The sequence below is a fragment of the Diceros bicornis genome, chromosome 34, assembly GCF_020826845.1.
Source record: "Diceros bicornis minor isolate mBicDic1 chromosome 34, mDicBic1.mat.cur, whole genome shotgun sequence".
NCBI lineage: Eukaryota > Metazoa > Chordata > Mammalia > Perissodactyla > Rhinocerotidae > Diceros > Diceros bicornis.
This window is the reverse complement of record NC_080773.1, coordinates 23,099,553-23,112,734: the sequence shown is the minus strand read 5'-3', so window position 1 is coordinate 23,112,734 and position 13,182 is coordinate 23,099,553. Positions and strand designations below refer to the sequence as shown.

General features: G+C 58.5%; 1 protein-coding gene and 1 non-coding gene across 2 annotated transcripts; both read right to left on the bottom strand.

Annotated features, from left to right (window-relative positions):
- Positions 1 to 4,760: 4,760 nt before the first annotated feature.
- On the bottom strand, positions 4,761 to 12,718 carry NOP53 (NOP53 ribosome biogenesis factor). Its single transcript, XM_058529717.1, is given in 13 exon segments — positions 4,761 to 4,821; positions 4,920 to 4,996; positions 5,761 to 5,827; positions 6,032 to 6,093; positions 6,095 to 6,208; positions 6,591 to 6,785; positions 6,884 to 6,988; positions 7,730 to 7,825; positions 8,994 to 9,064; positions 9,474 to 9,673; positions 10,351 to 10,459; positions 12,010 to 12,074; positions 12,468 to 12,718. Coding segments are annotated over 13 exon segments (1,446 nt in total). The 5' UTR covers positions 12,692 to 12,718.
- LOC131398014 (small nucleolar RNA SNORD23) lies at positions 5,612 to 5,722 on the bottom strand. Its single transcript, XR_009216811.1, has one exon. It is a non-coding gene; the product is annotated as a small nucleolar RNA SNORD23 (small nucleolar RNA).
- Positions 12,719 to 13,182: the final 464 nt, after the last annotated feature.

Sequence of the window (13,182 nt, the reverse complement as noted above, 5' to 3'; positions counted from 1 at the left end):
TCAGAACAGAAACCGGGCCCGGTTGTTACACGGGTGTCTGACTCCTGCGTCAGTGGCCGCAGAGGCCGCCCTCCCCCTGTGGACGGCCCCGCGTCCGTGACCACACTTCCTTCCGTTCTACACGGCACTCTGACAGGCCTGCCTCTCCTTATGCTTTTCCCCAAACTTCCAGCCACTTCCCTGGGGTGTGTTCCCAAGACAGTACTTGGGGGTCAAAAGGTGAGATCATTTGGGAGGAGTCTTTGGCACAGAGTGCAAGTTTCCAGACTTTTTTTTTTTCAAAAAACACTTTTTCCCCTAATGTCGTTACAATAACACTCACCCACCTAGGGCTTACTCTGTGCCAGGCCCTGTTCTAAGCACGTTCCTGTGCACACTCGTTTAATGCTTGTGATAACCCAGAGTGATGTCAGCACTATCATTATGTCCATTTTGCAGACGGGGACTCTTGAGGCACAGAGAGGTTGAGTAACCTTCACGAGCTCACACAGCGAGTAACAGGGCTGGGATTTGAGATCAGGACGCTGCTCCCAAGTCCATGCTCTTAATTCTAGGCCGCTGCCTACAGATGGCCTCCGTCTTTTTTAGCAGCCACGTCATGCTCATTCTGCAGTCTAGATCGTGGGAGATCAAAATTGGCCACCCTGAAATACGTCTCTTTACCTTGATTATTTTCTCTGACCAACATTTGACCTCCCCCACTAACTGCCTAAAGGAATTTAACTCTGGGTATGCACAGACTGGCAGGGTCCTCACTAAGCCCATTCTTACCCAAGTTCTTACCAAATATTTATATTTGTAAAGGTGTCTCCCTCTGTGTACTGGGAAGAGGGCAGACGGCCTTATCTGTGGAAACTCTTATCAGGATGGAAGGAGAGGACCTAAATCTACATACTTTTTTTTTTTTTTAAAGATTTTATTTATTTATTTATTTATTTTCCCCCAAAGCCCCAGTAGATAGTTGTACGTCATAGCTGCACATCCTTCTAGTTGCTGTACGTGGGACGCGGCCTCAACATGGCCGGAGAAGCGGTGCGTCGGTGCGCACCTGGGATCCAAACGCAGGCCACCAGCAGTGGAGCGCACGCACTTAACCGCTAAGCCACGGGGCGGCCCCTACATCTTTTTTTTTTTTTTTTTTTAAGATTTTATTTATTTATTTTTCCCCCAAAGCCCCAGTAGATAGTTGTCTGTCATAGCTGCACATCCTTCTAGTTGCTGTATGTGGGACGCGGCCTCAGCATGGCCGGAGAAGCAGTGCGTCGGTGCGCACCCGGGATCCGAACCCAGGCCGCCAGCAGCACAGCGCGCACTTAACTGCCAAGCCACGGGGCCGGCCCATACATACTCTTGATTACTGTGATTTGTCTCCCTCCTGTCTCCTCCCCACCCCCAACATCCTCCTTTATCTAAATCTATGTCAAGTGAAAACCTCTGCCATTTTGTTGAGAAACTCAGTTTCCCTGGTTTCTCCCATTATACATGTTATTAAACTTCGTTTGCTTTTCTCCTGCTACCCTGTGTGTTAATGATTTGGCCAGCCATAAGAACCTTAAGGGAAAGGGCTGGGGGCGATTCTCCCTCCTCCCCAAAAAGATGTACCATCATTTATTCAGCCTTTACCCCACTGGTGGGTAGTTCCGATTCTTTTCATATCCCCATCAGAGGCAGATCCAGCACAGCCTGAAGCCTTTACAATTCGGGGACCCGCTTTAGGACAACGAGTAAGTTACCAATTCCAAAGGAGGTGGGAGGGCCTTGGAAGGGAGCAGTGCAAATAAATGGCTCTGAAACTTCAGCTCCACGAGCATCACACTGAATTCCAATGCGCCTTTTTCCGAACAAATATTTGGAAAATTTTCAAACAGTAAAGCCGAGTTTTCTCATGACCAGCATAGACCCACCCGCTAGATTCCACCACTCACATTTCACGTACTCGTTCTCTGAGGCATCTGGGCGTCTGGCCATCTCCCATCCGTCCCTTAACCCACCTCATTGTGTCACGATCCCAAAGGAACGCAGCACATTCAGGGCACCACCTCAGCTTGCAAATCGTTTAACAAAGTCTTTTCAAGTTTTTTTCTTTTGCTGTAAAATCCAAACGTGCAATAAAACGCACAAATGTGTCTTTGCTGTGACGCCAGTTTTTTTTTTTTAACACACGTGGGAACAGACACATTTCTCCAGCCAAAGAAAGGCAAGGACTTCCTGAGGGCTCTGCCTCACGTCCAGAGGCCAGGATTTGCCCTTGAGGAGCAGTGACTGCCCAACCCTCCCAGTGTCCACATATTTGATGTCATCTCTGGGCATTAAGAGTTTCCGCCCCGCTTCCTGCAGTTTCCTTCAGACTCACTCCCCAGAGTGGAGTTACTGGTTCAGAGGCCAGGGGTTAAGGCTTGTTAGCAGACAACAAGTGGCTTTTTCACCTCAACCTTCTGACTCCTGTTCCCTCCCTCCCATATACACACTCAGAGCTGTTTTCCTGTCTGCACAACATTCTTTTTTATTTTTGAGAGAGGGGAAGGAACGGTTCCTTAAAGTCATGTTTTACGGGATGTGGTGGGGGAAGGGGGAGGCTCTGACGTTAGCCTCCCGCTTCATCCATTTCTTCTATAAATTGCTTGCTCTATTTTTATAAACATCTTGTCCTGAAAAACCTTCCCAAAGGCCACGATAAGAAAATGGAGACTAACGCAAAACTAAAAACACTGAACACTTGTGTCTGACAAAAGATTCCATGAACAGAGTCAAAAGGAACAGCCTGGGAGAAATGTTTGTAACGTGTATGCAGACTTTGGATCTGGAATAAATAAAGAGCTACTACAAATAAACAAGAAAATGACAGCCCAAGAGGAAAACAGTCAAAACGTTTGAAACAGCACAGAAGAGGAAACTACCAGTGATCATAGGAAGAGATGCTCAACCTCACCAGAAACCAGGCACAATAAAATAAACCAGTGAGACTGCACAGGAGCAAGGCTATGAGCAAACAAGTGGGTGCCTACGCTGCTGGAAGATAAAAATCAGCACAGCCTCCAAGCAGAGCAATTGGGCTGAATCCATCAAACGACCTTGTAGATATACTTTCCCCTTAGCCCAGAGATTCTCTTCCAGGTGCTTGTCTTACAGACACATGTGAAATGGCGCCTGTACTCAGATATTCCTTCCTGCTTCTTTAGGAGGAGCTATACAGGCCTGGTGGAGTGAATTATGGCACGCTCATACAGAAGTCTATGCAGCTGTGAAAAAGAATAAGAACTCTGTACAGGGGCCGGCCCTGTGGCTCAGCGGTTAAGTGCGCGCGCTCCGCTGCTGGTGGCCCAGGTTCGGATCCCGGGCTGCACCGATGCACCGCTTCTCCGGCCACGCTGAGGCCGCATCCCACATACAGCAACTAGAAGGATGTGCAGCTATGACATACAACTATCTACTGGCGCTTCGGGGGAAAAAAAGGAGGAGGATTTGCAATAGATGTTAGCTCAGAGCCGGTCTTCCTCAGCAAAAAGAGGAGGATTAGCATGGATGTTAGCTCAGGGCTGATCTTCCTCACAAAAAAACAAAAAAAAAAAAACCCACAACTCCGTACAGACACAGGTCCTCCAAGATGCACTAAAAAGCAAGTTATAGAACCACATATAGTATGCTTCTATCCAAAAAACAGAACCAAAACAATTCTATGTTCACACGTACACGTATGCAACTTAACAGAATTACACGTGGAACACACTGGAACCGTTCACACCAAAACGCAGCGGCACCTACTCTGCAGAGAAGGACGGAGTGGGCTTGAACGCAGGGCAAAGGTCAAGGGTGACCCGCACACTGTTTTGCTATCTTTATGCACCATATCAACGACCTACAGTGAGAACACGGTCCTCTATTACTTGTAGAATCACGGTTTGAAAAATCTTTTTTAAGTAAGCATGGGGTGGCGAGGAGGAAAACCAACCCCGCTGCCACGCTACGGTCTCCTGCCCCTACACTGGGGTAACCCTAGCCCCCCTAAGCGGCTGGTCTGAGGGCTCGTGAGTGAACCCCTCTGCCTAAAAGCCCAGCAGGTGCTCAGCCAACCTGAGCCGCGACCACTCCAGTGGACAAGGCTGGAGCCAAGATGGGCTTCCCGTCACCCGGGGCAGACAGCAGGGCTATTCCCCCAGCCAGAAACCCAGACGAGGACGCCGACCTCGCGCCCCTCTCTTCCCCCACCCCCAACCAGGCACCCGCAGACCGTCTGCTCAACGTTCTTCAAGATCTTCCTCCCTCCTGGGACAGCTGCCCACCCTGCCACTGCTGGACAGGCCCGCTGCCACAGCCTGGCTTCCCACAGGCTCTGGTGGAGGGCAATGTCTGGTACCCACATCCTTGTGTGCTAGAGGGGATGGACAGAGAGAAGCTGCCCGCAGGAGGGAGACAAGGCACACGGGCTCGAGGTGCGGGGCAGAGGTGCTTTATTGAGGGGTGGGGGCTCCAGCATCCCACGGCAGCTATAACCTGGGGACAGAGAAAAGGGGGCTGAGGATGCACGACGGGAGAGAGGGGCCCACGTCCTCGCCTACAGGACCCCCACCTCTGGGTCTGGCCCTTCCGTTTCCCTTTGGGGACCCTCCTTCACCCCAACTCCGGGTTCAAGTGCGTCTGGGGGGCTGACCCTCTTTTGGGTCTGGCCAAGGGAGCCTCACTCAACCACCAGCCAGGCACGGGGTTTGGGATGGGCCCCGGGCCCCGGCGGACACCACCAGGGAGGAGAAGGGGAGCACCGCTCACTGGATCTCGCGGAACGCCCGCTTCTCCACGAGCTTCACTTTGTACTTGCGCTTGAACCTGGAGGAGGGGAGAGAGAGCGGTCGGTGTCCAGAAGCACACCAGGCGCAGGAAGGTCCCCGCGGCCCTCCCCCCCCCAGCAGCCCCGCGGCCCTCACTTGGCTCTCTCCCGAGGCTCGATCATATTCCTCCTCTGGAAGCTCTTGAAACGGTCGCGGAGGATGTTTCCCTCGGGCTGCGGGACAGAGAGAGAGAGAGAGAGAGGCCTCAGCAGGGGCCTGGCAGAAACCTGAGGGCCTCTGACCCCTCCAGGGGTCCAGCCGGGGCTCAGCCCCCTGCAACTGTCCTGTCAGCCAAGACCCCCGGCCTGGCCTCGTGCACACTGGGGGCTCGGCCTGGCCCTGAGCTCGTGGGGAGATGAGCACTGACCCCCAAGCTGCCTCTGACCCGGGTTTGCAGAAATGCACAGGAAGGAGGCTGGTGACAAAGTGGAAATGGGCATGCCGGGCAGTGGGAGCAGCCGGGGCCAAGGCCAGGGTCACAGGAGGAAGGGTGCCCGGTTGGCCCACTAACGACGACACACAGTTGGCTGAGGCCCCGAGACAGGCCAGACCACACAGGGCCCGGGGCCGGGGTGAGGAGCTGGGCTTCCTCCCGGGGCACTGGGGAGCCACAGCAGGTCTGATCAGGGGAGGCACAGGGTCTACTCTGAGCTGTGGGGAGACCCCTCTGGGACTGAAGAAGGTGGGGCCGGGAGCCCAGGGGCTCCAACGGGACCTGGCTGGGAGGACAAGCCTCCTGAGGGTCACAAGTCAAACCACCACCTGGCACCCACCCCTGGGGGCCCCCGTGCCCTCAGCCCCCGGGCATCAGCCCAACCGGCCTAGCCTGGGGGCAGCCACGATGTCGCCCACAGCCCCTGGGGGGCACGGGGAGCAAGGATGGGTGTCATCAGTGGGCACCGGGGTCTCCCCAACAGCACCCCAAATGGACAAATACCTTCAGTGTCCTGAGTGAGCCAGACAGCTCCGAGCTGAGCTGCACGTCGACGTCGGGGGCCTGGTACCTGGAGAAACGGGGACGGGGCGTCCCGGGGGTCAGCCGGCTCAGGGCCACGGAGTCCAAAGGCCCTTTCTGGGGCAAAGGGGGCTGGGCAGTGGGCCGTCAGGGGGAAGAGAAGGTCTCCCAGGAGGGGCCCAGGCTGAGAAAGGTGCCAGGACGGGGGGCGGGCCCCCTCCCAGCCTCCCCGGAGCCCCAGCCCGGGCCTCACTTGAGCCGCCCCAGCCTGCGGGGGCGGTCCGCCTCAGCCAGTCGCCGTGCCTGCCGCCGCGCCCCGCCGCCACGCCAGCTCCGCCAGCCGCCGCGCCACCTGGGCCTTGATCCCGCGCAGCCTGAAGAGCTCCTGGTGCCGGAGCCGGGCGGCCCGCAGCGCAGCCTGCTGCACCCGCTGCAGAGACAGGCGGAGTCGCGGCTCAGCCAGCGCCACGCCGCCCCCGGGGCCTTCCCTCCCCTCGGGGCCCCTCCTGGCCACTGGATCCCACGTCACGACACGCCGGGTGTCATCTGAAGCGCCCTCCCTGACCCGCGTGTCTCCGTCTGTGGTCCATAAATCCCCCCACACCCACACAAGCACCAGGGCAGCGGGGACGTGACCTAGCACGCTCCCCACTGCATCCTCCCACCCAGCGCGGCGCCTGGAGGGCACTGGCAAGCAGGTCTCGGCTGACAAAGCAGCTGTGAGGACCCCAAACAGCACGAAAAAGCAGGCCAAGACGGCAGAAATCAGGCTGCGGGAGCCGGGCAAGCAGACTGGAGCCCGCGGTGCTCACCAGCGTCCGGGCGGCCTTCTCCCGCCGCCGCTGCTGCTCGCTCTTCTTCTCCACAGCCGCCAGGCGGACGCAGACGGGAGCCGGCGAGGCCTCGGCTCCTCCGGCCTCCGGCCCCTCCTCCCGGCCCTCACCCGGCTCCTCCTCCCCATCCGACTCCTCCAGCAGCCCCTGGCACAGCTCCTGGAACGCAGACTCCTGGGGGGCGGGGGGGGGGGGGGGAGAGTCAGGCCCCAGGGAGGGGCCGGGGAGGGGGGTTGGGAGGTGGGGGAGGGGAGGGGGGTGGGGGGGCTCACCTGGGTGGCAGCCTGCTCCCTGGTGGGCAGGGCCAGCTGCCGCTCCAGCTTCTCGGCCTCCTTCTGCCGCTGCAGCTCTACCTCGTGGGCCGCCCGCAGCAGGGTCTGGGAGGACGCAGGGGTGGGGGTGAGCACCCAGGGCCCCTCCTCTCCCAGCTACAGCCTCCCTCACCTCCCGCAGGAGCCACAAGAGCTGTCTCATCCTCAACCTCACATCTGCTCCGCCAGTTCTCCGGGAACCTGTGCTCCCTCAGGGCAGGGGGTGTGTCCCCTCTGTTCACGGCATCTGTGCTCAACAGACGGCCAGCCGTGAAACGAACACCATCGCTCACAGCCAGGTTTTCCCCTTGCTAAACTATCTTCGCCCTCGGATAAATCCCACTTGGTCACGTGGTTTGTTTGCTAACAGACCATTCAGACCTTCTGCGTCTCTGTCCTGTGCACTTCCCAAAAGCTGACATACCCTCACATAACCTCTGGGCCTTTGCACATGCTGTTCCTCTACCTTGGACACCCATTCCCCTCTTCCCACAGCAAACCCCTCCTCAGCCTTCAGTCTCAGCTCTGACATCCCCTCCTCCAGCAAGCCTTCCCTGACCCCCCAAAGCTGGGTCTGATGACTCCCCCGGGCTCTCCCATCCCTGCCCTACTCTCTCTGGGTCATCACTGTCTAGAAAGGGGTCTGTCTCCCCCCACCAGACCATAAGCCCCAGGAGGGCAGGCTCAGGGCTGTCCTGGTCACTGCTGAGTGCCCAGTGCCAGGCAGGCAGGGAGGAACGCCTGGCGAGGGCACGCCGACAAGCAGCTGGGTGACAACTGAGGCGAGGCCTGCCCGGGGCCACACACCTGGTGGTCCTCAAAGGACGGGTTGTAGGAGGCTCCGGCAGGCGTCACCTCCACGGCAGGCACCTGGGAGGGCTTCACGTGGAGCCGCGGCGGCCGCTGGAAGAGAGGACAAGGCAGGGTGAGGCCCGGGAGCCCACGACTCAATCTCACAGACTCAATCTCACAAGCTCTGATGCTGGGACTCCAGGCTCGGAGGGACAGAGGCCGACACGGCCCGCGGCCTTCAAGCTGGGAGGTGCCTGTGGGATCCCGTGTCGGGGACAACGGACACCTGGGACCCCCAGGAGCCGCAGCCCAGGAGGAGCAAGCTCCCTGCATGCAGGGGCTCTGCCTGCCTTTCCTGAGAAGAGGCCCTGTCACCGCCATGGTGGGTGGGGTTGGGGTACACCTGCAACAACAGACAGGGCAGCAGGGCTGGATTTTAGTCACCGCCATCTGTCACCGAAACCTGCAGCAGGGCTGGGCAGAGGACGTGAGGGTTCCTCAGTCCGTTAGAGCAGGGCACGGCTGACAAAACACTGACACACACTCAGGGTGGCCCTCAACCCCCCCGGAGTTTGTGAGAAACGGAGCATCCGGGTCCACCCGGGCTCTGCTCATCAGCACCTGCGTCTCAACAAGACCCCGGGGGATTCGAGTGCACGCTCGGGCCTGAGCAGCACTGCCTGACAACACTCCACTTCTGGACTTTCCTTCTCCCTGCCCGTCCAGCCTCCACCCTGGCAACGGCCCTCAGTCTCCAGCAGAAGCCTGGGGGTCGCCATGGACACCCCGTCCTCTCCCCACACCCAACTGCCCCCTAGTCCCAGTGCTTCTGGACAAGGACCCCGTCTTGGGTCGCCCCCCCCGTCCCCCCGACGCTGGTGTGCCCACCCCACCTCAATCCCGCCTCCTCAGAGCAGCCACCGGATCCCATGGCTCTCCTATGCAGAACCACTCAGGAGAAAACTCCAGAACCTGAACTGTGCTCCCTTCAGGATTTCTCCACCCTCCACCCGGGCCCTGCCCCAGAGCTGGTCCTGCCTGGAGACCTTGCCCTCCCATCTCTGCCCCCTTCCGCCCCCCCCCCCCCCGCCTCGTCTCTAATCAGCACCCTCCTCTTCTCAGGGAGAGTCCCCTGACCTCCCTAAAGCCCATCGCGCTGCCCTGGCTCCAGTGCGTGTACTTGGTCACGGGACCAACGGGCTCCGAGACGCAGGCCCCGCGGCTCCCCAGCCCTCCTCCAACCTCCGCCACCCAGCACGCCCTTCTGACCCAGTCTCACCTTCACGCCCTTCTTCTTGGTTTGCTCCAGGAAAAAGGCATCCTGGCCCACCAGGGGCTGGTCCAGAGGGTCTGTGGAGGCGGCGAGGGGCGGCTGCTGGGGGTTTTCCAATGCGGGAAATACTGCAGCCCTGAGGGGCTCCCTCCCACCCTTCCTCCTTTCATCAAGACAGCACTGAAGCGCGAGGCAGAGGAAGACTGATTCTCAGACCCGAGGGGCTTCGAATGCCAGGCAAGAGCATCTGGACAGGGTCCAGAAAGCAAAAGAGACCCAAGACTGAGGAGCAGGAGTCAGACCTCAAGAACGGGGAGCACAAATGGGAAGAGGACGCCACTTCAAGATGCCCAACTCTGCCGAAGATAGTCCAACTAATGCTCACAGGGCACCCGCCCAGACATGGTGCTCTTGTGCAGTGCACAACCTGCAACGCTGTGCATGGCAGCCCTGGCCCCACCCACAAGTGACAGCACGGGCACTCACTGTCTTTGGCCCAGAGGTCGTAGAAGGGCCTCTCAACGGTGTCCTGTGGCCCAGGCTTCACTCTGGCTGCTGGCGGGCCGAGGAGCCGGGCCTGGGCTCTGCGCACGTCCCGGGGCAGCTCGCCCTGCTTTGCCAGCTTCTCCCATAGCTGCTCCTTCCTTCTGAGCTTCTTGGCGTTGGGCACCTGGTGTGCGAGGATGCTGGGTCCGGGAAAAGCGCACAGGTGATGTGGGTGAGGCAGAGGCCTGAGAAGGGACTCCCCACCTCCACTCGCCCCCCAACACTCGGATCCTCCTCCAGCACCTCCTCTCCCAGGCACCCTCCACGAGGCAGGCTTCCTCACGGCTCCTCCCACTCCTCCTCGGTCCAGCAGCTCAGAGCCCACGCCTCCAGCCCAGGCCCCTCCTGAGCCCCAGACCCAACACCACCACGGCCTCTGGGGCCCTCGCCCTGGATGTCTCCCAGGCACTGCACACCGACCTCAACATCGTCCCCAAAGCCATGTCTCCCCCATAGCCCCATCTCGGGGCAGCCCCGCTGTCCACCCCATCCAGGGGTCAGTCACTAAGCCCTGCCTGATCCACCTCCCGACCGTGGCTCCCACCATCCCCTCCCTTCCATCCCCAGAGCCCCGGCCAGGTCCAGACCCCATCCTCGCCTGCCTCAGCCACAGCACCCTGGCCCCCGCCTCACTCTCCCCCACTCGCTCTCCAAAGCCCAAATCTGACCCCATCCCTGCCGTCCAAGCGACCCTCCCCTACCCCCCTCCCTCCCCAAGAATTCCTTTAGGGCCAGGAAGTGGGTGGGGGCTGCAGCAGAGAAGCCCACGAGGCCAGAGTCAGTGGGAAAGAAGGGCCGGGGGTGGCGGGACGCTCACTCTTTGGGGGCAGGGATCTTGGATGTGTTCTCTAGGATGAGGTCCACCCGAAGGGGCTTCTTGAGAAGGAGTGATCTCTTCTGGCCTCTGGTCCTCTTCTTGCTCAGCTCTGGGAGCGGGACAAAGGAGAGGCATCAGGGCCTCAGCCGCCTCGCTTCCCAAGACCGACCCCCCCAGCCCCCCATTTCAGCTCCACTGGAGCCATCAGACCCGCAGCCCAGCGCCGACTTGGAGGCCCCAGGCAGACCCCAGGCTCCCCCCTGAGGGAAGAGGCCCCCAGGCCCTGACCTACACCCAGGCCAGCTGGACGCAGCCCTGTGCTGGGGACACAGGGGAGTCAGACCCACCGCCCAGCACATGAGGGGCTTCCGGACGCAGCGGGGAAACGGCCGCAGAACCATAACGCTAACAAGGAAGCGGGCAGGCGGCACTGAGGCCCAGGGAGCTGGATTCAGGGCCCAAGGTGACCAAGTCAGCACAACAGGGTTTTCTGCCTTGTACTTCTAACGCCTAATAGCCAAACGAACCCCAAAACAAAACATACTAGGACAGAAACCATACCCTTCCGCTTACTGCGGGGCCTCGTGAAAGTGACTTACTCCCCTGTGCTTCCAAAATGAGAAGGTTAACGCCTCCCACACAGGGTTGGGTGGCAATGTATTTCAGGAACACAGAACACAGTGATCGCTGGTCACAGTGCACAACCGTTATTATCTTCCTCTTCTTTTTTTTAATCTAAAGCAGAATCTATAAACTGCCTCTCTTCCACCCCCCCCCCCGACTCCCTCCTGGCCCAAGCTGGCCTCCGCTGCGTCCTCACCTGACCACCAGGGCAGGTCCCCGACTCACCCGTGTGTTCACACACCAGATCCACTGGCTTCTGCGAAAGTCGGCTCTCCGATAACCCTGTCTTAGCTGCCCACTCAGCCTCCTCCACCTCAAAGCATGTATTTTTCACTTTTTCTGCTCAGTGAAAGGGGTCCTCTTGTTTTGGTTAGATCAGGCCCCTTGACTATCTCACACACGCTCCCGGAGAGCGTCCGGCTGTTAAAGCAGCTTGCGGTTTTGTTATTAAAGCAGACCCTTGAGCTTGTCTTCCTGTTTCAGCACATGGCCTGTTCTTAGCCTGTCTCTCTACCTACTGACACAAACATTATTACTAAGCAATCCCTAATTCATTTTCATGCTTGTCTCAGCAAGTCCCCACCCTGCATTTCGGCAAATTAAAGCAAGCAGGTTAAGACGCGTTTCTCACCTACTCGTTAAAGCGGATCCTCCTATTCTTACTAAAACACATCTTACTAACTAAAGGAGGTCTCATCTCTTACAGCAGCTCCTTGACTGGCTGTTCTGCAAATTCACGGCAAACTCCCTCATTTACGTCTAATCTACTCATCAAGGCAGCCCCCTACTGGCTTTTCTGCGTGTTAAGATCTCCGGCACCTCGAAAAGAACACCCGACTTCTTTACGTTAGTCTCCAGCTCGCTTCCTGTTCATTCCACGTGCTCCCGTTTACAGCAAAGACCCTTTTTAGCAGCCTTCTGCCATCCAAGCCACGTCATTAACACCGATCCTCTCAGAGGCTGAGGGGAGCTAGATAAGGACCATCATCGCCAGGCACCCCCCCATCCCCCCGACCCAAGGCCCTGCCTCCTCACCTTTTCCCTTGGGACCGGTGTCCACGAAGAAGAGTTTTTCATCCGGGGCCTCCGATACCAAGCCTCTGGGATATGGAGATGAAGAACGTCAGCCACAGATGCGGGAGAGGGAGGTGACCCTCTCAGGGCCCCGCTTTCCTCTTACGCTCATTCAAGCCTCCTCTTTCCGCCTCGGGACTCCTCCAGGCTAAGTCCCGTCCCTTCAGCTTACAGGACTTAAGCTACAGAGGATGCATGGGATGTACTGACACTAAAAACATTACTCATTGTTTACCTGAATTCTAATATAACCAAGCGTTCTGTATCTGGTACCCCCAGCAAGTCCCCCGGCCTCCCACGCGGAGCCCCCTGCCCATCCTCCCGGCGTGCCCCGCGCGCCCAGGTACCAGCGCCCGCAGCCCCCGGAAGTCCTCCTCAAGCACGCTCGGCCACGCCGCCGGAAGTCCCGCCCCACGCACCCGCTCGTGCGCTCCTGCAGCCGCACGTCCTCCAGGAACTGATCGACTTCTAGCCCCAGCGGCTCCTGAGCGAGCCGCCGCCAGCCCCGCTTCTTATTTCTGGGGCCTCGCCGCCGCCGCCTCAGCCCAGGGTCCACCGAAGTGGGCCGCAGCCCCAGGAAGCCGGAATCGGCCTCGCTCTTCGAGCAGCGCCGGCCGCCACCCCCGCTGCTTCCCGCCGCCATCTTGTTAAAGGAAGACTCCGGCCGCCGGCGTCCCGGAAGCCCGTTCGGGGCATGCGCGCGCAGATCTCCCCCCCCCCCGCCCGTGACCTACTTCCGGTGGCCGCCATCTTGGTAAAGGGTCTGGAGCTACAAAGGGACGAGGAGGCTGCCATCTTGAGTAAGGGTAAATGGCTGCTCCCTTCTCTGCAGAGTCCTGGCGGCCGCCGGTTGTAGGTTCTCGATGACACACCTTTCCAGGCCGCCCAGAAATATTTGTTTAATCCGAGTATTACTTTTTATTATTTGCCGATTACTTTTTTATTGAGGTCACATTGGTTTATAACATATAAATTTCAGGTGTACATCATTATATTTTGACATCTATATAGACTGCATCGTCTTTACCACCAAAAGTCACCATACGCATGTGCCCCTTGCTTATTATTATTTTTAATCCACTTTTCTTGAAAAATCTGAACCATCAGTGGCAGATTCCACAGAAGACACGTTCC